The 22,289-nt window shown below is 55.8% G+C and overlaps 6 protein-coding genes across 6 annotated transcripts; 3 read left to right on the top strand and 3 right to left on the bottom strand.

The window, feature by feature from the left end:
* Positions 1-296: 296 nt before the first annotated feature.
* MCM3 (MCM DNA helicase complex subunit) lies at positions 297-3,186 on the bottom strand (the record flags this gene model as incomplete). The annotated part of the gene is made up of 3 exons (XM_071064688.1): positions 297-330; positions 388-3,034; positions 3,114-3,186. 3 exons carry the CDS (start codon positions 3,184-3,186, stop codon positions 297-299), a joined length of 2,754 nt encoding a protein of 917 aa, XP_070920789.1.
* Positions 3,187-7,470: 4,284 nt separating this feature from the next.
* MFIFM68171_09268 (Pyridoxal phosphate-dependent transferase) lies at positions 7,471-9,047 on the top strand (the record flags this gene model as incomplete). The annotated part of the gene is made up of 4 exons (XM_071064687.1): positions 7,471-7,831; positions 7,881-8,227; positions 8,281-8,534; positions 8,591-9,047. The coding sequence occupies 4 exons, from the start codon at positions 7,471-7,473 to the stop codon at positions 9,045-9,047; spliced, it is 1,419 nt and encodes a 472-aa protein (XP_070920788.1).
* A 696-nt stretch (positions 9,048-9,743) lies between these two features.
* On the top strand, positions 9,744-11,732 carry EXO70 (exocyst complex component exo70; the record flags this gene model as incomplete). Its single annotated transcript, XM_071064686.1, has 2 exons — positions 9,744-9,954; positions 10,024-11,732. 2 exons carry the CDS (start codon positions 9,744-9,746, stop codon positions 11,730-11,732), a joined length of 1,920 nt encoding a protein of 639 aa, XP_070920787.1.
* Positions 11,733-15,317: 3,585 nt separating this feature from the next.
* Positions 15,318-15,440, bottom strand: MFIFM68171_09266 (uncharacterized protein; the record flags this gene model as incomplete). Its single annotated transcript, XM_071064685.1, has 1 exon — positions 15,318-15,440. One exon carries the CDS (start codon positions 15,438-15,440, stop codon positions 15,318-15,320), a length of 123 nt encoding a protein of 40 aa, XP_070920786.1.
* A 4,861-nt stretch (positions 15,441-20,301) lies between these two features.
* MFIFM68171_09265 (Alpha beta fold family protein) lies at positions 20,302-20,775 on the top strand (the record flags this gene model as incomplete). The annotated part of the gene is made up of 3 exons (XM_071064684.1): positions 20,302-20,431; positions 20,501-20,550; positions 20,605-20,775. 3 exons carry the CDS (start codon positions 20,302-20,304, stop codon positions 20,773-20,775), a joined length of 351 nt encoding a protein of 116 aa, XP_070920785.1.
* A 143-nt stretch (positions 20,776-20,918) lies between these two features.
* Positions 20,919-22,140, bottom strand: MFIFM68171_09264 (Fumarylacetoacetase-like C-terminal domain-containing protein; the record flags this gene model as incomplete). The annotated part of the gene is made up of 5 exons (XM_071064683.1): positions 20,919-21,126; positions 21,283-21,636; positions 21,696-21,754; positions 21,824-22,062; positions 22,128-22,140. The coding sequence occupies 5 exons, from the start codon at positions 22,138-22,140 to the stop codon at positions 20,919-20,921; spliced, it is 873 nt and encodes a 290-aa protein (XP_070920784.1).
* Positions 22,141-22,289: the final 149 nt, after the last annotated feature.

The following is a 22,289-nucleotide window of genomic DNA, read 5'->3' as shown; positions in this document are numbered from 1 at the left end:
TATTGGTAGACGGTCAAACATACAGTTCGGCGCTCCCAACAGTGGGTGAAGGTCGTATTTTTCATCTCAACTCCCGGCTCTTCTGGACATCTCATTTACTACCACCGACATTGAAGCTACCATGAAACTCCCCCACTGTCCTTGCCTACCGTTCGTCTACACTGTACCCATCAAATGCCAAAACAAACGCCTCACCTGCTATGAACCGTCCATAATAACCATCCATGACATCGGCACACAAAAGCCAACTCAACTCCCAACCGGTATTCCATCTTGCACCCTCTAATTGGACATGATTAGATCTTATACACCAACTCACCATCAGTGTACCTATCCACACATTAGCATCGTCTCACATCTCGTATAGCAAGAAAACGGGTTACTCACATAATCTGATTCCTCCTATCCATCTCCTTGAGAGCCTTAACCGCTTCCTCCCTTCCAAAGGGCCCACCACTTCCGCTTCCCACTTTCTGATTCACAGCCTCAATCAGCTCCCCAACACCCGCGGCATCGTCTTCGAACAGCGGCGTGTTAAGCAGCTGGCCCAGCGCGCGCCGGAAAACTTCCAGGCGCTGCTCGCTGATGGGTTCGTCGTCATCTCCCTCGGCATCATGATCCTCATCATCCTCGTCATCATCATCATCAACGGTGAGGTTGGCTGTACCCGAAGCAAGAGTTTCGTCGTCTCTTGATTGGGATTGCGACTGGGACTGAGAGCGGAGCTGGGACGCGGGTACGGATGAGGCAAAGGATGGCTGGGAGGAAGAGGATGCCGCTGCGCCAGTTGCGCGCGCGGAGCGGGTTGAGCGGCGAGGCGTGGCGTCGTAGATGTCTCCGTCTTCCGCCTCGGCGGCTTCGGCTTCGGCATCTACTTCGGGCGAACCGGCCGCTGCTGCTGCTCCGCCTCCGCGTCCGTTTCGGCGGGCGTTTCGCTGCGAAGCCCGGGCTGAGCGAGCTGCGCTGGTGCGGGCGGCGGTGCTGCTGCGGGCTGTGGTGCCGTTCGCTTCATCGCCATCTGAGTCGTCGTCCAAGCTGCTGTCCTCGTCCTCATCTTCGAGCGGGCGCGTCTTCCTCCGCTTCTTGCGCGACTCGTCCTCGACGACCTCTTTGAACAGTGCGAAGCGGAGGATCGACTCTGCCGCGGCGGCGTCGCGCTCTTCGACACGATTGGAGAGGCGCGCTTTGGCGTGCGCCGTCGCGAGACGGATCAGCGTCTCGAGTGTACGCACCGTCATAGGGCTCGTCTTGCGCTGGTTGCTCTCCATATCGTCGTTGCGCAGACCGACGTAAATGTCGGCGATGCGGTCTGCCGCCTCCTGGGTAAGCACCGGCTTGATGCGTGTCTTTGCATACTGGATGTACTTCTTCATGAAGGGGATGCTCAGCACCTCGGGCTTCTTGTTCGCACCCCGGCCCGTGCCTTTGACGCCGGCATGCAGCATCGCATCGTACTTCTCGTACACCTCGGTCGGCCGCTGCGACTCGGCTTGGTTGTTGAGTGCCACGTTGAGCGCTTGCCCTGCGTTCTCCCGCACCGGTGCGCCCTCCTCCGTGCCGGGTTGACGATACCTGTGCATGCGCAGCACGTGCTCCGAGACCTGGCGGTCCCGAGTGTCCTCAATGTCGTCTGTGACGACAAACAAGAGATCGAAACGGGACAGGAGAGAGTCGGGGAGGGCGATATTCTTGTGCGGGTCCTTGTGCGTGTCGTACTGGCCAAAGATTGGGTTTGCCGCCGCAATCACACTGCAGCGGGCGTTGAGAGAAGTGTGAATGCCGGCTTTGGCAATAGTGACAGTCTGCTGCTCCATGACTTCGTGGATGGCCACTCGGTCAATGTCCGACATCTTGTCAAACTCGTCGATGCAGACGATACCGCGGTCCGCCATGACCATGGCGCCGGCTTCGAGGCGCCTCTCTCCGGTCTCCTTGTCCGAGGTCACAGCGGCCGTCAAACCGACGCCCGAGGAACCACGACCAGTCGTGGCAATGGCCAGAGGAGCCGTGTTAAGCACAAAACGAAGCAACTGGGACTTGGCAGTCGACGGGTCGCCCACCATCAGGATGTTGATGTCCCCCCGGAGATGTGTACCATTCTCGAGGTTCTTCTCCATTCCTCCTAGAAGCATCAGAAGGATCGCCTTCTTGATGTAGTCATGACCGTAGATACTGGGAGCCAAGGATTGCGACAGCAGCTCAAACAGTTTTGGTTTTTTGGCAATCTTGTTGATATTCCGGATATCGGTATCGGTGATGGTAGCGGTCGCGACACCGCCTCCTGACTTGGTGGAGAGCAGCACAATGTTGTTCGCCAAGAGGACGGTCTTGAAGAGAGCGCTATTGTGGTTTGTGTTCCTGTTACCAAGAGTCCTGAAGATGCCGACAAGCTGGACGCGATCACCGGGCTTGACCTTGTCAACGAGGTCATCGTCAAGGATCACGTCGACGCCGCGGGGCAGCTGGCCTGCAGGCGCCCGCTCCGGCATCTCCTGAATAGAGATGGTTTGGTGGTCCCGGTAGGTAGACCATCCATACTCGGTCAACAAGGGATTGCCCTCGTCATCTTCCTGCGGGTACACGCTCGACGTGGTTACGCCGTTGGTCATGGTCTGGTCGCGGTACTCCCTAAAATGGAAGATCTTCTTTGTCTCGTTGTAATGCACGCTCTTGACAATCTTGGGCCTGATCAGGGAGCATCGTGTAACGATGCCCTCGACCGAGACCATGCTGTTCAGGTGCTGTGACGAGAGCGTCCGTGGGTTGCAGGCATTCAGGCCGAAGCTGCCGGCCCAGGCACAGTAGTACAGGACGTCTGGGTCCGTCTGATCGGGCCTCGCTTGAGGCAGCGTCTTGACGATCTCCTTAAGTGCATGGTTGAAGGCCAAAGTGTATTCGAAGGGGTGGTTGAGCAGGCCCTCGGCCATCTCCGAGTTGTGGTCGCGGACATGATCGATATTAACCACAAGTCTGCGCTGGTTTTTTTGGAGCATCAAGATGATGTCGGATCTGTAACTCCGTGCATGTTGGTCGTCTGCGAACGATCGTCGGTGTCAGTAACATATTCTCACGGTCCAACGGGTGATGAGGGGGAAGGCCGGCAAAATTCGTACGGGGATCGAGGAATTCCAAAGCCTGGCGCACGCGGTCGCGCGCGGCCTCGTCGCGGAGCATTAAGTTGTCCATGATGCTGTCATTCACAAGCCGATATGGAGGAATGAGGGCAACAAGTCTGGAGGCTAGAGAGCAGACGTTGGAAACTTGGGATTCTGGTGGAGGCGGGGAGAATTGGGAAACGCGACTAGGACGCGACCTTCGCGTCTTTAGCGCGCTACCCCTGATAATTGTTTAATTGAACGCATGGGCCCCGGCAGAACGGCCTGCCTGCCCCACAGCCCCGCTTTGTTCACCGCTTTCCCTATCTGTAAGGGGGCCCAAGGCTTGGCCAGATCCCGCCATCGAGTGCGCTTGCGTATTACCAACGGCGCTCGATGTGATTCTGACGTTAGCTGTACCATCAGATCCAATCTGCGCGCGCAGAGACCCTATTGCAGCCAGTAGATACAAACTGGGCGGGATCAATCAACGGTGCCCTCAGATATTATGGCCTGTACCTAACCACATCCAGAGAAGAGAAGAGAGAAACGCAGACCTATTGCTTTCAGTGGGCGAGCTGTAAGGATCAGTTAGAGCAGAATCGGATACCCTGCAGTTAGATACGGTTATACCGTCAGGAGACACGGTGGGCTATCTAGATCAGTAAAATACGTATCTGTGTGTATAAGCGTCCCCGAGTTTTCCCGACAGTGAGATTATCAGCTAGGATATCCCATCATCGAACCTTTGCTTTGGGGTAAGCTATTTCTGCAAGTCCCATGAAGCAAGCCCTCTGTTAAGTTGCTCCATTTGCTTTGGAACGTGGTACTAGAGCCAGAAGTCCTTTCCCCACGGGCAACCTCTACAAATCGTCAAGCTGGTAAGGCAGCAGTTGCTATCTCAGATGTAAGCCAGGTCTTCGTTTGCCCCAGGTCTGTCTCGTAGCTTGGGTTGAGACTTGGGACTCCATCAGGACTGTCTCGGTACCGGGACCGTGCCGATTCGGAAGCGCCGTTACTGTATCACGGTTATGATGTCCATCCATTACCTATCGACGGCCGGGTAGGCACAGTTACGATCGGATCCAGTCAAGTCCCCAGAGATGGTGGGAGGAGACACGCCAACCTGCCATGCTGTTCTCATCCAACCACGTTGGCCTCGTCCGACCGATGTCAGACGCTCAACACCAGCAACTCTACGCAAAGACACCCGATTAGACAACCCATCCCTGTCGTCCGAAAAATAAACAACCCGCAACACAGACGGACGAACCGTTCCGGGAGTGCCAGTTCACGCACACTGCAATGCAAGCAGGTCTCACGTAACACAGCCACCCGTCGATGTTTCCCTCGGCGCCACTCCGATTTGTTCGTGTCACCATGGGCACCAACCACCCGCCTTACCATGTAAGTAGACCAAAGACCTGGCACACATCGGGTGCGGTATTTACACTTTCCCCTCTGGGCTTCCACCTACAAACTCATCCGGAGAGGATCCTTGGGGTGGTCGCCGCCGATAATATGGCTTGATGCTTGATGCCGCAGTATGAATAACGGCTTCGGAAACGGTGGGCAGGAGAGCAAGCAAGCAAGCGAACGGGCGATGCTAGAAGCCGACACAAACTGGCTGCCATGTAGAACGGCCAGTGGATTTTGTTTCTGCGCCAGAGTATCCCGTCTAGATGAGTGTCCCCGTACGCAGACATCCGTTTTCCGGCTGGCTACCTTTTAGATCATACGAGACAAGGGAATGCCGCTCCTTCTGCTCCGTGTCCTGATTGTCTCGGCTAGGTGGCGCAAAGCCACTTATTATGGAGGCTGACATGCTTCGCCTGATCTGGTGAGGATAGACTTCCATGGCGCTCTCAAGATTCCGCGGTTTCTGTACCCATCTGGTGAGCCTGGCCATGTCCTGTGAACGAGCGGCTCGAGCCACAATTGCATGGCGGCTGGGCGATGTTGAGAATGGTTCAAACAAACTGACTCAGCCCTCGCCCCTTTCCTCTGCTCCTATCCTGCGACTTACAAGACATCTGCTAAAGATATCACTGGTTCAATACCACGCGTCCCGCCACTTAAGACTTTAAAAATCAATGCATCCCACGGACCTGCGGGGCGTCTTCGGCCCGAGCTAGTTGATCTGGTGACTTGATTGGTTACCGGGCTGCTGGAGAGACGGTCGGGACAGGACAGCCTACCCCCATGCGCCGTAGCCACGCGGGGAAAGTCTCATCGGCGTGGCGTCTATGACGAGCATAACCACAACCCATGTGTCAGCCGTGGTTCGTAGTAGGGGATCTGCGACTTCGTAAGACCCAGTTTGACCCTCTGTAAAGATTCCCCAAGCGCAATTGAAGGGTTGGGCATCCGTGCATATTGACGCCGGTCTGGTGACCAGTTCATTGATGCCTGTCCCCGTCTCGAAGTGCTTATGCGCTTCCATGTACCTGCTGCTCTACCCTCTCTTTGGTGGATTTCCCTTAGGAAGGTGCCAAGTCGGGCGGACCAGGCCGCGGCGCCTTGGCTTTTGAACGAGGAGAAACCGCAGTTCAGATGCTTTGGTCCGCTTTCATTAGGGCGGCACCCGCTTGGACTCAACAATAAAAAACAAAGGGGGGGCGAAAGGCGAAGTCAATGGTGTTTCGGAGCGAAAGCGGCCTGCAGAATCGGGGCTGGGAGCTGTTAGCTCGCCATGCCGGCCCAAACCGAAGCATGGCCTCGAGAACCGGGGTGGTTTGCATTTCGCAACGGCATGATGGGTTGAGCACGAACCGTACGATAAGAATGGAGACCGGGCCGGAAGTCGACGGGGCTCATATCCCAGCACTTTGCCCATACCGCGGCTAGATATCACGACCCGAACACGAGGTCGTCAAGGTATGAAGAGGCTCATAGCTGACCAATGCGAGCCCGAAAGGTAACACCGCGAAGGCAGAATGCATCCGCAAGGCAATTCATCCCGTATGCCGATGCGGGCATCAGGGTGCGGGACGGGGTCGCAGGCAGCCTTCCGTCATATTTTTCGAACCGCCAGGTGCCCTATCAGCTCACAGACTGCTTCGGGCCGTGGTTGAAATGATGTGCGATAATGTTCGTCAGAGGGGTATAGTAGACCATGAATAAGGTTGACAACGACCTTAGTCAACTGAGGAAGCTGGCGGTGTGATGGCCCGCTACGAGGTGAGTGTAGCGTACCAAGCTCTCACGCGCACCGATTCTGCAATGTGCTGTGATGTCGATGACGAGCGCAGCGGGGGACAAGATGCGTGATCAGCTGCATGGATAAAGCGTGGAATACTATGCGCGCCATCCCCGTCCTGCGATGAAGCAAGGGGATCCAGGCATCGAGTCCGCATCCGAGTACGGCGGGAGGTCTAGCCATGGCTGCCCTCAAAGGCTCGGGAACGTGAGCGGATTCGTTAACGGTCCGTGTCATCGGCTATCGCCCGATGAGAACAGGAGAACCCGTAGCGCGAACCCGGTGCAGCCGAAGTCCAAAGAGTGAACGAACAAGTTGGCTCGATAAATTTAGCGCTGCGATAGAGTTCGTTTCACCGGGCCAGCGCACCGTGCTAACAGATTGCGGGCAACCAAGAACGCAGTTGAGACAATCTCATCATGGGAAAAAAAGAAGAAAAAAAAAGGAAAAAAAATTAAAAAATTAAGAAGACGGTTTTCCCCCCAGATGGAGCAGGGGTTTGCCGCGTAGAGAGTCCCTGGACCGAGATCGGGATGCCGATTAAGCTGTTGGTCCCCACCCCTCACGCTACCGACTCCCGAAAAAGGGGATTTCGATGCACCGGTGGTTGCACGACAGCGATGACAACTCGAGCCGTTTGAAGTCGGGAAACCACAGGACAGTTGTTGCACGTGGGTCCGTACACCCGTTCTCGCATCTGCTGCAACTGCTATTTTAAATGTCGTTCAACCAGGAATTGCTCCTGGCCCTCCTGGCTTCTTGGTCCGCAGCCGCTCTCGCCCTCGTTAACCGACTGTCACAAGGAGCGAGAGAACTAGTCGGCAGTGCAGCGTCCGTGGCCTCGGCCAACGAATCATGTTGACAACCGGAGATCCACTACACGCTCGGCGTAGAACAAACTTCCCGGGTCAGAGCAATTGGCGCCTTGATTAAGATGGGTGATGACGGGTTTGAGCCGGGGGCTAGCCCCGCCGGTACCACCAGTGTTGTTATGGGAAGCAAGATTAGCCATCCGCTCTGCAACGTTTCTATGCCCATCTTCGTGGACAGGGGTCCGGGAGGTTCTGCCATGGCTCCAGTATAAATAGACAGCCGCGGAATGCTTTTGCCCATCATACACTCTCATTCCATACCACCCAGCTCAGGCTAGCTATTCAGTGACTTCACAGATTCAACATGGTTTTGAGACACCTCGATCCAATCCCCGCAGAAAACGCGGCCGATACTGCGAAGACGATGGAAAAGTCTGCCGTGTTGCATAGACACCTGGCATATGACTTCCTTCCTGTGGCCAAAGGCGAGGGCAGCTACCTCGTGCTCGACGATGGTCGGAAGATTTTTGACGCCTCGGGAGGTGCCGCGGTTGGTTGTATCGGCTGGGGAGATGAAAGAGTCGCCCGGGCGGTCATGGCACAGATGATGGCCACTCCATATTGCGCAAGCATCTTCTACACAACCAGCGTCCAGGAGGAGCTCTGCCGCTACTTGGTGGACTCGACCAATGGTAACATGTCGCGTGCCTATATCGTCAACTCCGGTAAGTCTTGCCCTATACTACGGCCCTATCCATAGCTAACCTTCACAAGGCTCCGAGGCGATGGAGGCAGCTGTCAAGCTCAGTCGACAGTATTTCCTCGAACTCAACCCACCACAGCCGAGAAGGATACGTTTCATCTCCCGGAGACAGTCGTACCACGGAATAACCCTGGGTGCACTAGCAGTCGGCGGGCACGAGGCCCGGCGGGCAAAGTTTGAGCCTCTCCTGATGAAGAACGTATCAAGCGTGTCGCCGTGCAATGAATTCCGTAGCAAGAACGCTGGCGAGACGGATGAAGATTACGTTGCCCGGCTTGCTAAGGAACTGGATGACGAATTTAAAGCTGTAGGACCGGAAACGGTTTGTGCCTTCGTCGCTGAGCCTGTTGTTGGCGCGGTACGTGTCCCTATTGCCGTCGTCTCGTCATGTAACTAACCAGTACCACGCAGGCACTCGGATGCGTACCCTCAGTTCCCGGCTACTTTAAGGCGATGCAGGCCGTCTGCCGGAAGTATGGCGCTCTCCTCATTTTGGATGAGGTTATGTGCGGCATGGGCCGAACTGGGACCCTGCATGCATGGGAACAGGAAGGAGTGGTGCCCGATATTCAGACCATCGGCAAGGCCCTGGGGGGTGGCTACCAGCCGGTCGCCGGTGTTTTGGTGAATCGGCACGTTATAGAAGTGATGGAGAAAGGCAGCTCGTAAGTTACCCTGACCTGCCACCAGCTACTGTCCGTTAGTGACGCAAATAACGCAGCGCTTTCGTTCACGGCCATACATATCAAGGCCACCCGGCCGTTTGCGCGGCAGCACTCGAGGTCCAGCAAATCATTCAAAATGAAAATCTTTTGAGAAATGTTCGAGAGATGGGCGCGTTGCTCTCAAGACGGTTGCGCGAACGTCTCGGCAGCCACCCCAATGTGGGCAACATCCGCGGCCGCGGACTCTTCTGGGGCATCGAGTTTGTCGCAGAGAAAAACAAGTCACTCCCATTCCCCGAGGAGGCCCACGTAGCCATGGAGATAAGTAAGCGGGGGCTGGCGAAAGAGTATGGCATCAATGTTTATTTGGGAACTGGGTCGGCCGACGGCATCCGGGGAGATCACATCATCCTATCGCCTCCGTTCAATGTGCGCAGTGAGGATATTGAATGGATCGTGGAGACGGTGGGCCGCCTTGTTGACGACTTCTTCACAGCTTTGACTGGGCCATGACGGTTGTGCTCTCTGGAGTTTGGACTGCTGAGATGAGTGGTGGAGGTGTGGCGAAATCGGACCTGTTAGGTACCTAAGAACGTATTTGAATTACGGAAGGCAGAAATAAGATTGGCTGAGAACGAGGAACGGGTAACGTAGCCGACTTTCTGCAGGGTTAACGTTAGAAAGTTGACTGATCGGGCGCTAACTAAAAGTCTGGATTCGGGGGCCAATCATGTTAGTCACAGATATACTTCTATCATGCTGCATGGGCTAGAGACATAACAGTATCCAATTCCAGTCATCTTCAAGCTATGCTGCATAGATGCAATACCAGATAAAGTAAAACCACTCGATGCAATTCCCTTGCCATTTTTCTTCCTTTTCCAAACCGCACTGCCGCAGCCTCGTTATCCTCATGTTAAACAGAAATCGCGGCTCGTAGGTTGGAAAGAAAGCAATTGCCGACATGGTGCAGGACATTCGTTGCATTAAATTCAGCCTCATTGATTGATCGATGAGGTCAGTGCAGGGTATCAGCGGGGTCTCAGCTGGGGGGATGAGTAACCCCCCTGATTGGTGCGCTGTGGCATAACTGCGCCTGCAGTGGAGCCCCCTGCAACCTGCCCGAGACGTGACAGGGTTCCAGAACCAACAAACAAGACCGAGTAGGAAGGCCTCACGACTCTCTCCGAATGCAACCCCGACATAACCATGGCTGTTGGGGTCACGACTAGCCGGCACACGGCCGACGAAGAGGCTAGGGCCGAGGTCGACGTGCTCAATTCACGGCTCGAGAAGACGACGCAATTGACCAAAAAGATCCAGGCATGCTTGGGGAGACTCGACGCCACGGGGAAGAGTGTGGGCGACGTCGCCGGCCCGCTGAATGGAGAGACCAAGAAACTCCAGATTCTCAACAGCAGTAGGTGAACATTCAGTCTCCCCTTCTTGCGCACAAGTCGGGGGCTAAAATACCGGCCTCGCACGACAGACATCGACGCCGTCTTAGCAGCCATCGACCGCCTGCGCCAGCCCGCCGACAGCAAGAATGACGAAGAGCAGATCATCCGAATGGGCCCCGACAAGGCCGGTTTGCCCAATTACCTAGCGTCCATCAAGCGCCTGAACAAGGCGCTCAGCGAAATGAAGGCGTCGAACCTCCGCTCGACGCAGCAGACCGTCTCGGAGCTTCAGAGGCTCGTGAAACTCGGCAACACACAACTTGAGAACTCGTTTGACAAGCTATTGCGGAACGAGACCCCTCGAGCGATCGAGCCCCTACACTTCATCACGAAGAATAAGCCTTTCCCGGTGCTGTCCCAAGACAAGTTTGCTAGGTTGGGTCTGATGAACTCGTACGTGGCTGGGGTGCACCGGCAAAGCGGCGGTTCGGGAGCGCCTCAGGATTCACCAATCGCAAAGATATATGTCGAGATCAGGTCACAATATCTCTCGTCGGCATTGGTCAACCTAGCCATGGCAAGCACCAACACGGCCAAGAAGAAGAATCCAGAGGCAATCTACCGACCTGGGAATAGCGGGATCGGGACCTACGCCCAGGCCATGGAAGGCCTCTTTGTCGCCGAGTACGAGAACGTGTGCAACATCTTTACGAGGGAAGACTGGGGGCCTGTGTTCGAGGCGACATGTCAGCCGTCGCTGGTGGAATTGGGCAGAACACTGCGGGAGCTGAACGGGCACATAAAGGCGCACATGAACACCGACTGCTACTTGGCGTACGAGATTGTCGAGATCATCTCGGAACTGTCGAGCAACTTGGAGAGGCGTACCGGCGAGCTCAAGAGCTCTCTCGCGGCATCGCTGAAACCGGTCCGTGAGACTGCCAAATTCTCGCTCGCCGAGCTGCTCGAGGACACCAAGAGGCGGGCCAACGGCCTGCAGACACTGCCCATGGACGGCGCGCCGGTTCCCCTCGTGTCGGAGACGATGCAGCGGCTCCGTACAATGGTTGATTTCCTCCGACCCATCTCGAGCATCATGATATCCCTCGGAGACGGAGGGTGGAAGTCTGGCGCGTCGAGGGGAGGCGGAGGCGACGGGGCCCCGAGCCTCGCGTCTTTTGACGTCGGAGCGGACGGGAAGGAGATTTTTGCGCACTACTGCACCGACACCATCGAGGCGCTCCTGATGGCGCTGGACGGCCGCGCAAGGATGATCCTCCAACGGAAACCGGTTATCGGCGTGTTCCTGGCGAACAGCGTCACCATCATCGAGCGCATGATCCAGACGTCGGAGCTAGCGCCCTTGCTAGAACCACGGCTGGGGGTCCTCGAGGCGTGGCGCAAAAAGGCTACTAGCCTCTACACGGACACGTGCAAGGATGTCAGCGTGCACCTCTTTGACGTGATCCACACGAGCCGCGGCGGGCAGCGGCCGACGTCCGGGCAGGGCATGGTGGACTCGGCGTCGATCCTCAAGGGCCTCAGCTCCAAGGACAAGGAGAACATCAAGGGCAAGTTCCAGGCCTTCAACGCCAGCTTCGACGACATGGTGGCGCGGCACAAGGGGTACAGCATGGAGCGCGAGGTGCGCCAACTGTTTGCCAAGGACATGCAGAACATGATCGAGCCGCTGTACAACCGCTTCTGGGACCGGTACCATGAGGTGGACAAGGGCAAGGGCAAGTACGTCAAGTACGACAAGTCGGCGATCGCGGCTGTCTTTTTGACGCTATACTAGCTCGCCGTTGAGTCACGACTTTCACAATTTGGGTGGCGGCTCTGAGGTGGTTTGGGCTGTTTTGGTGGGGGTAGTTTGTCTCCCTCCCTCTCTGCTCATCGTCCTCATCATCAGCAGCATCATCTATCTTCGTCATAGTCCACGGTCGAGCTTGCCCCGTTCCGGCCTGGTGCCCGCTTTGCCAAGCTCCCTGCCCTACACCTACACTGCACCCATGCTTCCATCCCATCCTATATTCCCGTACCCTATTCCCCCCATCACAAAGAGGCCAAGATGCTGAAACATTGGGGGATGGGGCGGGATCAGGCCACTTTTGCGTCAACGTGCTGCTGGTAGCCCAGGCACGCCTTGCTGCATCCAGTACTAACTCCGTTGGATTGGGACATGGGTTCGCTTGTCTCGCTGCTGGGCAATCATTTATTCATGACGGGGTTTGGAAGCCGGGCTGGACAAACTTGAACTATTTCGTTTCATCGACGGGTGTGGGGAAGGAGGACGGGAAGATGGTTGGTTCCGGGGCCGGGAGTTCCGGATTTGTCTCTGTTTCTCTTTGCTGTACTTTTCGTTAGCAGGATTTTGTCTAATCACCACGCCCCTTCTCCTTTTTGATCTCGGGCATTTTTTTTTTTTTTTCCTTTTTTTTTGGTTTTATTTTCGTTTGCCTCGTTACCTCTTTTGTTTGGCGTGCATGATCTTCAAAGGCTTTGCTGGTTTGGGATAGTCCCTTTTCATGGGAAGTGCGGTGCCAGGATACCACTTTTGGGAGGGATGGGGGAACGAAAGCATGGCGTTTTTCTTGCATGTATTGATGTGTATGGTTTTAATGCATGATGAAAGGATATCATACACTAGCATGTAGTGTAGGTGCCTGCCTAATCGTCCCGGGATTGGATTGGCTTGGATGACTCCGCAGGATTGCGTTCGATTCCCTGTTTATGGCCTGAGACATTGCCTGTAGCGCCATGGTGAGATATGTCTCTAGTCGAATACGGACTAGAGATCGCCATGCTTCTCGGATATTCTACACGATAGCTGTGATCTAGAGGAGGATCTTTTCCGAGCCGAGCCGGCCGACTTGTGGGACTCGGGGTGCAGCACCCACTGACTTTGCCCACGGACATGTCCCTCCCCCTTGTATGCCATACCACCATCCTATGCACGTACCTCGTTGGCAACGCTGCGGGCTGACAGACGGACCACAAGTCTTATCAACTTGGCTTGGGTACCCTCTTGTTCTTCGCTCTCGCCCGTAGTTTCCGACATGTCTCTTCCTTTGGTAGCGAAGGCGCTCCTTCAACGCTGACTTGCAGGTACGGAGGGTTGGGCTCACTTGTGTTCTGCCGGTTTATCACTCTCCATTCTCCGCGAGTTATATGGCGATACTATCATGGCATTACGCCCGGGAATGGTTTGTGCGCACAACTGAGCACGTTTCTGTGTTGTTCCCGGAGAGCCCCGGGGGTAGCTTCAGGGGTACTGTACGTTCTAACGCATAATTCGTGCGTGTTATCTGTTCGTGCCTGTGTGGTCGTCTCCGACCTCCTCGCCACCCCTCCCCGGTCCAAATGTATATGTATCTAATCTTATTCCCCTTTGCGAAGATATGCATAGTGTACATGCATCATGTAGGAGCACAGGCAAGTAGGGCACTGCCGCTACATGGGTCCCGCCGGCGCAGCTTAGCACACATGTAAAACGTAAGCTGGGGCTGACTATGACGGATGGTTACACAATGCTCGTCTTGGGGAAAACAAAAAGGCTAGGCTCCAAGGCTCGGCGAGCGGCTGGCCGGCCAGGGACGGTGGGGTGGAGGAGGGTGGCTCGAAAGTTGGATGGTCGTCGATCGAACCAGGGAATGATCAATAGAGGGTTCGGGGCCGGGGGCAGGGATTTGGTGTGTGTACGGTATGTAGTGAACAAGGTTTGCAAGTCAGGGGTCCGCCTCCAGGGCCACGTCAACACAACACAATAACACGACAGCTTGATTCCTTCTCATTCGGTTCGGCGTGGCAATGAGGTCGATCAAGACGGTCAGGAAGTTTTGGGCCTTTCTGGGCTATCTCGAAGGTCGCAGCTACCCCTCCCGCCCGCCTGCCAATGTTGCGTCCGTTGCTGCCGTTGCTGCCGTTGCTGCCGAGCGGCCGCCCGGCCATCGAGATGGAGACGACTGCGTGGACATGGCGGACTCGAAGCGGCACCTCAATTACAATTACAAACCTGGGAGACGGTGCATCGACGAGGCTGCGGGGAGATGATCGTTTTCGGACCCGGGCAGCAAGTGCACGGGCAAGAGAGCAGCAATGCAGGATGCATGGCAGGGGGGTGCCGAAGCCCATGTTTCTCGGATGGCTGGCAGAGGGACAAGGGTAACGTTAGTTATCGAGAACTGCTGCTGCTGCTACTGCTGCTGCTGCTACAGTACTACTGCTACTGCAGGTGCTCTCGGATGGCGCGAGGGCGTGACGGCAGCCGTTGAGATGTGACAAATCCCAAGGCGGCACCTCGCATCTCAATATCGATATTGGCGCAACATTGTATGTAACTCGAAATGAATTCCTATCCAGGGCGCCTTGCTAGCGATGGTATCTGCAAAAATCCAGGGCTGCCGCCATGCACCCTTACGCCCGTGCTCGATAAAACGCCTCCCATGATGATAAACCCCTTGAACAAGCCAACCCCAACCCCTGTAGCGAAAGACATTGGGGGAAATATCCTGATTTCCAACAGCGCCCGAAATGGTGCCGTACATAAGAGAGATGGTCCAATGACACAAACGCTAGCCCAACTCCTACCCACAGCCGAGAAACCAAGACAGGAAAGTAACGGAAGAGAAGAAACGCCACCAGAGGGATAGACATGCGGGAAAGAAGTTGCGGCATGGCTCCTGCAAAGAGCGACGGGAGTGTGGATGGCCGGGAACGAGAAGTCAGTGACGAACTCTTCAACAATGTCTGGCTTGACCCTCCTCCGCCCTCGACACCGAGCTTCCCGTCCAGTTGTTGAGCTGCCCGCAGCATTGATGCAATGAAACTCCAGTGTGCAAGCCGCCATCAGCCCTGCATGCGGGGCGGAGCCCAAGTAGAACGTGCATCAACCCGGACATGGAGGAAGGGGGAGGGTGTGTGTGTGTGTGTGGGAGAAGATCCCATCCCGGCCTCAACCAGCGAACGGGGCGAAACGGTACATGGACTGCCGATCCAGGGTGCGTTTCTGTTTTGGTGAACAAGGGTGCTTGTTTGATGCGCTTCGTGTTTGTGTTCCCGCGACGAAAGAAACGAATATTCGAGCATCCGCAGAGAGAGACAGCAGAAATGCGGTTGAAGGGGAGCGGGCCCCGTCGTGGCCGATCCCCCCAACGGCAAGCTGGGGGTCCAAGGTGGGGGGTTTTGGGAGGGAACGAGGACGATGAGACGCCATCGATCGGCTATCTCCAGAGCTGCTCCGTGTCGACCGGTGAAAAGGGAGCATCAGCTGCGGCACGGGCCTGCATGCTGCGTACATGTCGGTCACCTAGGACGGCGTCCCCATGCAGCCCGCCCAAATGGGCGGTACAGTACAGGCCTCTGCTGCAGGAGCATGCCGCCTTCAGTAGGGGCAGCGCGCGCAATGTGCGCTCCCGGGGCAGTAGTCGTGCGTGCCAAAGTCGACAGCTTTGCAGCAGAAGGAGCAGCACTCATCGACGAGTTCCTCGTATTCCTTGATGGCCATGTTGACGGATTGGTGTTGTGGATAGCTGTAAGCGAGTTGAGGAGGGTTGAGGACGTCGAGTTGTCGTGCGTATATATTTATATCTATATATATATGTGTGTGTGTGTATGTGTGTGGGAGTCAGACACAAAAGACTTTCGAGTCTGGTGTTGAGTCCGTTGGTGACAGAGAATAATGCGATGTAGGCAGGGTGTAGAACGTCTAGAGTTGGAAGTGTCGAGTTCACTTGGAGATGCTCGAGGGACGAAGAGGGTGGTGGCAGGAGTCTTTATGTATTTTTCTGGTGTTGAGGATGGAAAGCAGCTTAGGTATGCAGGGCAGCGGCTTGGAGGTCGGGTTTAAATGTCACTCCCCAAAGAGGAAAATCGAGTGACGAGCAGAAAGGGGGACGGGGGGTTACGGGGGGACGGTGGGGGTTGGCGATATTGGAGAAACAGGCAACGACAAGGACAATGGAAACCTAAAAAGGTACCTGCGCTGCATGCAGCTCTCTCCTTTGTTTCTATGCGACCAGGACTGCTCGACAAGGTACCACAAGGTCGTGACCCAACCCCATGCCTTCCTGGTGCGCTTAGATGGCTTCGGGTTCGGACGGATGGGGCGCAACAAAGAAGCGCGTCAGAGCAATGAAATGAAGGAGTGCCAGGGGAAGAGCAAATAAAATAAAATAAGATAGAATAGAATAGGAATTAAAAAATAAAAATTTTAAAAAATAGGTTCAATTTGACTAGGTAAATGGTGCGCATCAACACAACTCGTGGGAAAACCGGCAATGGAGCCAAGACCAGGTATCCCCAAGCATCAAAGGCAGCGCGTTTGGGAGCCAAGACGAGACCCGAGCAGGGCGAAGCAGGGCAACCACGGAGAGAGACAGGGGTTGTAGGTCCGGCGAGCAAGCGGGTAATGCGGCGGTGTGGCACGATATTCGCGGTCGGGTCACGAGGCATGGGGATATGGGACATTTGGGCTCTTCAATTTGTCCACCACCAGTGGCCATTGTCCCCTCTTTTAGCGACTCTTTGGCCCTGTCACACCCCAAAGAGCGTTCCGACAGAAGGGTCGCTAGACGTCCAAGCCCATGATATCACCGGCAAGGACCTTTGTGCAATCAGCTTCCGAGGAGCGAGAAAACCTGACGTTTCGCCCGCTCCTTCTCCCGTCCAGGGACGAGCCGACCAGCCGGCGTCCGGGGCCACCCAAGGCGGGGACGGGGGCGCATTGCGCATTGCCCCTCGCTGCAGTGAACTCTGAAAGAGGGGTTTGGCGCGCTGCTTGGGGCTTTCAGTTGTCTCGTTGATGGGTCAAACGTCTCCCTTGGACGACCGGCCCCGGGCCCCCGACAACCGACAATTGTAGCCTCCGCATATGGCCGAGAACCCAAGACCTGAGGCTGATGATACATACACGGCGACTGTCGAGTACAGTACAGTGGGAGCATGGTTAAATTTAGGCCACTGCAGAGGGGCTGGCTTACCTGTACGCAATGAGCTGTATCGGGAAGTCGGAGGGATCCATTCGCAGTGTCGTTGCAGCTTGCTTGTGTGCGTTGCTTACTGCGTCCGTATGATCCCTTGTTGTGGTGAGTGAGATCAGCCCGCCCAGCCCGCTGGCGCTGGCGCTGGCGCTGGCGCTGGCGCTGGCGCTCTCCGGAATCGTGTCCATGGCGTGCTCGGGTCGGTCGGCACCCGCGCAATATCCTGCGATCAACCGGTGGGATCATTCCATCACGGATGGTGGCTGCGTCCCGGGTCTCTGACAGCGCACACCGCCCTTGCGTCGTTCAAAACAAGGCATCCGGAGAGTGAGCGGACGTTGCAAGAGCGGTCATATGAAATGGCGCCCCGGAGCATTGTGCGTCCCGTCACGGTACCATCGCGGTTCCATTAAGGTGCTGCTCGCCCATTCGTGTCCCACTGCGGGGGTGGCCGACCGAGTGAGGGGCTCCCTGTCTCCAGCGGTCGGGCAGCTAGTGTACCGTGGTAAGGTCGGGCGGGTTTTCCGTTGGCTCTTGCATCCCCTTGTAAGTGACGTCTGCTTCTCTTGACCCAGGTCGACCCAGGTCGACCCAGGTCGGCCCTGGGTGAAACTGCCTCGACAGCGTGCCAATCACCGGCCCCCGCCAAGAACCTCGCTGGGGATCCCACAGCCAAGCCGCATCCATCGAGTTCCCCAATCGAAGCAAGCCTTTGTTTCACGGTCCGAGAAGAGTCAGCGATGGCTTTCCGAAGCAAGCATTGGTGAAGAGGCTGAGCTCGGGCGGCTGCAGCATCCTCCCGTTGCCCGAGATTGTAGCACACAGCCTGCTTTACACTGCGCCAGCTCACGATGGTCTCAATCCACGTCCGGAAGAGGGGAAAACAGAAAAAAGGCAACATCGTGTTGCATGCAGCCTTTGTCCCTCGGCACAAGGCGGCAGCGTTATTTATTATGGCGTGGGGGGAAGAGGACTTGCCTTGGCCATCCTCACTCTCATCGCTTCCCTTCCCGCCCTTGGCCAACGACTCGGTGGCCGCGTCTCTCCGATCACAGTTGATCAAACCCGACCCGGTGCGGCCAGTTTGGCAGCCAAAGAGGGGAATGCACTCCACGATGATGGGCTTGCCGGATTTCCCACTTCGGCCTGTTGCCTCCATTGGTTGGCCCCCTCCCCCCGTCCACCCCTCTGCGCAGGTCATATTACTGCATAGTATGCTTCCATGTAAGCCGTGGTGTTGTAGACATGTCGGCGAACATCGTCCGTGATCTGCAAGAGCTGAGGGGCATCTCGCACCCGCCCTCGCCCACGCCCGCGTGCCATGTCCCATTTTGTTGACGACGCAGGTTCTGTCTGCCAGAATGGGAGCACGGCAGGAAGGTCTCTGGAAATGGGAGGGTCGAAGAGTGGATGCCCTGCGGACCCTTTCTGCTCCTGCAAGCCTGTGACTGAACTTCCTCTCAGCCCTCAGAAGAACATTTCCAGAAGGACCCGACTCCGGTCCAATCAGAGACGTCGCTATCGTACGAGACATGCTCCTCACCAGCCATGAGCTTGCGGGTCTCCAGAGCTAGTTGATCCACCCGCGCGGTAAATACCGTGCCAGTGTTGACCGATCCCATTGGTATCCAGGGACAAGAACTGATCATCCGTGCCCAACCGTCCGCCTGCCCGAGTAACCATCGAATCGGGCGTAGCCTCGGCTTGCCTGGGCAGTCCCGTGGTCGCCCGCAGACGACAGCAGCGGAGCCCATGCCGGCTCCCGATGGTCCTTGCGCAATCTCCCGCTTGTCGAGCACGTCAGAGCAGGGAGCAAGGAAGTAGTGTTGGCGGAGAAGGAGAGCGGCCAAACTCACCGACTTCTAGGATCGCCTCGGCGAGGCAACCAAGACTCATCGGTGGCCGTTCTGTGTAATCCCGCTGAAGTGCTGTCGGACGTGAGGGATTGGAGGGCCGGTTGATGGTCCGTGGACGCTGGCCCGAGAACGGACGCTGCGTGGGGGTCAGCCCGGAAGCGGTTTGAGCTGGCAGTTCATCGCTGTGTGAGTATATTTCAACGACAAGGCCCTCGAAATTGCGGCGGCGCACACGTTTACGCCGAACTCTATGATGGAAATTCGGTCATTCTGCCCCATTCCTTCGGTTGCGCCTTACAGTCCCAACTCCTGTCAGATGAAGCAGGCAAAGCACAAGCTGATTGGTCAATCAAGGCAACAGTTGGAACAGAACCTGCAAGATTCTGTAGTACTCGTTGCTGAAGGTGTCCATAGACTGGCTGGGGCGCTTGGGTTGTAGAGCCGCTTGGCTTCACAAGCTCAGAGACGGGGATCCCATATGGCAGATGGGCTCTTCAGGCTCGGGCTCCGATCCGATGTCGCAGGTTGTTCATGGGGAGCTGGAGCCAACTCCACCCACGTGGTGGCAAATCTGATAAACGGCCAGTCTGTGCCTCTCCTCCGCACCCATCATTCTGCACGGCCCCCAACCCCAGGCGGCGGTGAACGACTCATGCTGAGTGGTTCGGAGAATGCCTGGCAACGACCCAAGGGAACGGATGCGAGATGCACGCTGACAGGCTCCTTGCCGTCTTGTGACACATCTGCTGACGGGTTCCTCAAAAGAGAAGGAGAGTGAGAAATGGGATACACATGTGACGATAATGCCAGCCATGCCAGCCATGCCCCGTCCTGGCACCCAAAATGCACGGAACGGATCGGAACAGACGGCTGAAAGGTGCTTAACTGACGACTCAGGCTGCTCTCATCCGACCTCAAGTCCGCAGCCGGCTCCCGACGGGCCGCCTGGAAGGGTCCAGTGTTTTGTGACCGAAGCTGAGCTGAAGTCTTATGATCCAAGATTGTTTTAACACCCAGAAGTAAACAGAGCCCTTATGGCCAACCCTAACCCAAACCTTCCGCTCGACCGGACTCACTTTTACCCCCCGATTCCGTCCAGCTGCCCTGGCTTCTCACGCAATCCGCGTTTAGCTCGCGGTCCACTTGCGGCTTTTGTCTCTAGAAGACTTACACCTGTTTGAGCCTGTGGCGGGAAAACCATTGTCCTCGATGCCAAGGTGTGTCGCTTGCCCCTGTTGCAGCACTCCTTGAGAGTTCTTCCTTTCTTTGAAGCGCCGCGCGAGGATGCCTCGGTGATGTACTTCCACTTCACGGCCAATTACGGCATTCGATGTTGCACCGGCGCATTTTCCATCACATGGTGATTCTGATGGAGAATTTCGGTAGGCTTTAAGGATCAGCCCTGGGCATGATCTGCTGTGTATCTGGTGCTTTCTCCTCTGTGTCTGTGTAACGCAAGACTCAATACCCGTTCCAATCAACTGAACCAATTTACTTCCGACCCAACCTAATTCTCACATTTGTACTCACTATGGCACCAGCTGGACCTCTCAAACTTGTCACTGTCAACACGGCCCCCGAACGGGCCAAGAGGCTAATTGGTCGTGTTGTCGAAGACGTCAAGGACAGATATACCATCATTCATGCTGCCAATGCACCTAGTAATTTCCCTCGCTCTCATGCCCAACTCTACTCAATCCACGCGAAATATCTAATATGCGTACCCATAGGCATTGACGAAGTGAAGAAGACCGTTGAGGAAGCGCAGCCCAATGTTCTTGTAAGTGCCGTATTGAGGGAGATCTCACAAACTCATTTAACACACTATGTCTAGTTTACGGCTTCGATGTGGACATCAGAAGAGGCCGAACAGATCATTGCTCTTGCCAGGGAGATTGTACCCGATTTAAAAACTTTCTCCCTACCGCAAGGCCTCCAAGTGGAAAAGGGCCCGGATGCGGTGGTCGAGTACATCAAGGAGAATCTTCCCAGTCTATTAGGTTGAGGCGGGAAAGAAAAGAGATATGGGCCAAGACCATGGGGACTTGAGAATTTAAACAATGTTTCTATTTTGCGACTAATCCATGTCTTCTTCATGTCCCAGAATAGAAACCACAGAATCCGCAACAGTTCATCCGTCAACCCCGCCTATTTCTCGTTCTGCATCACATTGTAGAGACTTCCAATGTGCGGTAGAATCTCCACCACGAACTCGTCTCCATCATGCAACAACTCCTGCGGCTTATGAGCAAAACCAACGCCAGCAGGCGTGCCGGTGATGATGACAGTGCCCTTGGGCAGCGTCGTTCCTTGGGACAAGAAGCTCACAATCTGCGCAACCGAGAAGATGAGGTCACTGTCGATGCAATCAGCCAACTCACCTCTTTTAACTACATCTGCTATCCATCTCTAACATCCCGTACCAGACGAAACTAGACTTGGAAAGGCTGGAACAAAAGGGAAGAATTGGAAAAAAAAAAAAAAAAAAAAAAAAAAAAAAGGAGCAACTCACGTCAACCCACTCTCCTGCACCACTTTTCCATTCTTCAACCCGCGCATCTTGAGTTTCCCGACGTCCGGCACTAGACTCTTGGAGACGAGCACGGGGCCTAGTGGGCAGGCACCGTCGAACCCTTTAGAGTAGCACCACTGCGTCTGGGCGAACTGGGACGCGCGGCTCGAGATGTCGTTGCTGGCCGTGTAGCCAAGCACGTAGTCGAGCGCGTCCGCCTCGGACACGTTCTTGGCCTCCTTGCCGAGGACCACGGCCAGCTCCGACTCATAGTCAGCCGAATCGCTGGCGATCGTGTGCTTGGGGATGATGGTCGGCGCCGGCCACGGATCGGCGAGGCAGGTTGCGGGCTTGCTTTGTGAGGATTAGCGTGGGAAAGGGCACCTTTTTGGACGGCGGCTGTTGACGCTTACAGGAAGAGTGTCGGGATGTCTGGGATTGACATTTTGGCTTCTTCGGCGTGTCTTTTGTACTGCGGTACATGTCAGCCATGGCCATTGGTTTGCCTCGTTCTGCGGTGTTTTCGAGGATCACGGCTTACGTTCAGCCCGATGCACCGGATGGTCCCGACTTCCTCCTGCGCCAGAGGAGAAAGAATGCGCCCGATGACGGCAGTCTCGCCCGTCGGAGAGCCGGCGTCAAGCACCGACTTGCCGCTGAACACCTTGACCTGAACATCCTCGCCCTTGCGGACCGCAGCGCCGACATCGATGGAGCTGTCGGCGGGTTCACCGATCAGGATCTTGCTGTCGTCGCCCTTGGGCACGAACCGGACGAGGCCTGGGCCGATGGAGCCTTAGCGTTAGTGATTGCGTCCTTTCTAGGAAATCTATGCTTCTACTTACGATCGAATGACATATTCACGAATTGACGTAGAAAGGAGCTTTTTGATAACAAGCCGGGCCGTGAATTGGACAGCAAGACTTCGACTGTTCGTTATGACTGCGGTCTCAGGTGTCCAGACGGGCCGTCGGGACTTAAATAACACGCCGTGGTTCTCGCAGGTG

This window comes from Madurella fahalii (assembly GCF_045866475.1).
Source record: "Madurella fahalii IFM 68171 DNA, scaffold_5, whole genome shotgun sequence".
In the NCBI taxonomy this organism is placed as follows: domain Eukaryota; kingdom Fungi; phylum Ascomycota; class Sordariomycetes; order Sordariales; genus Madurella; species Madurella fahalii.
The sequence above is the reverse complement of the archived record's forward strand: the minus strand, read 5'-3'. Positions and strand labels throughout refer to the sequence as shown.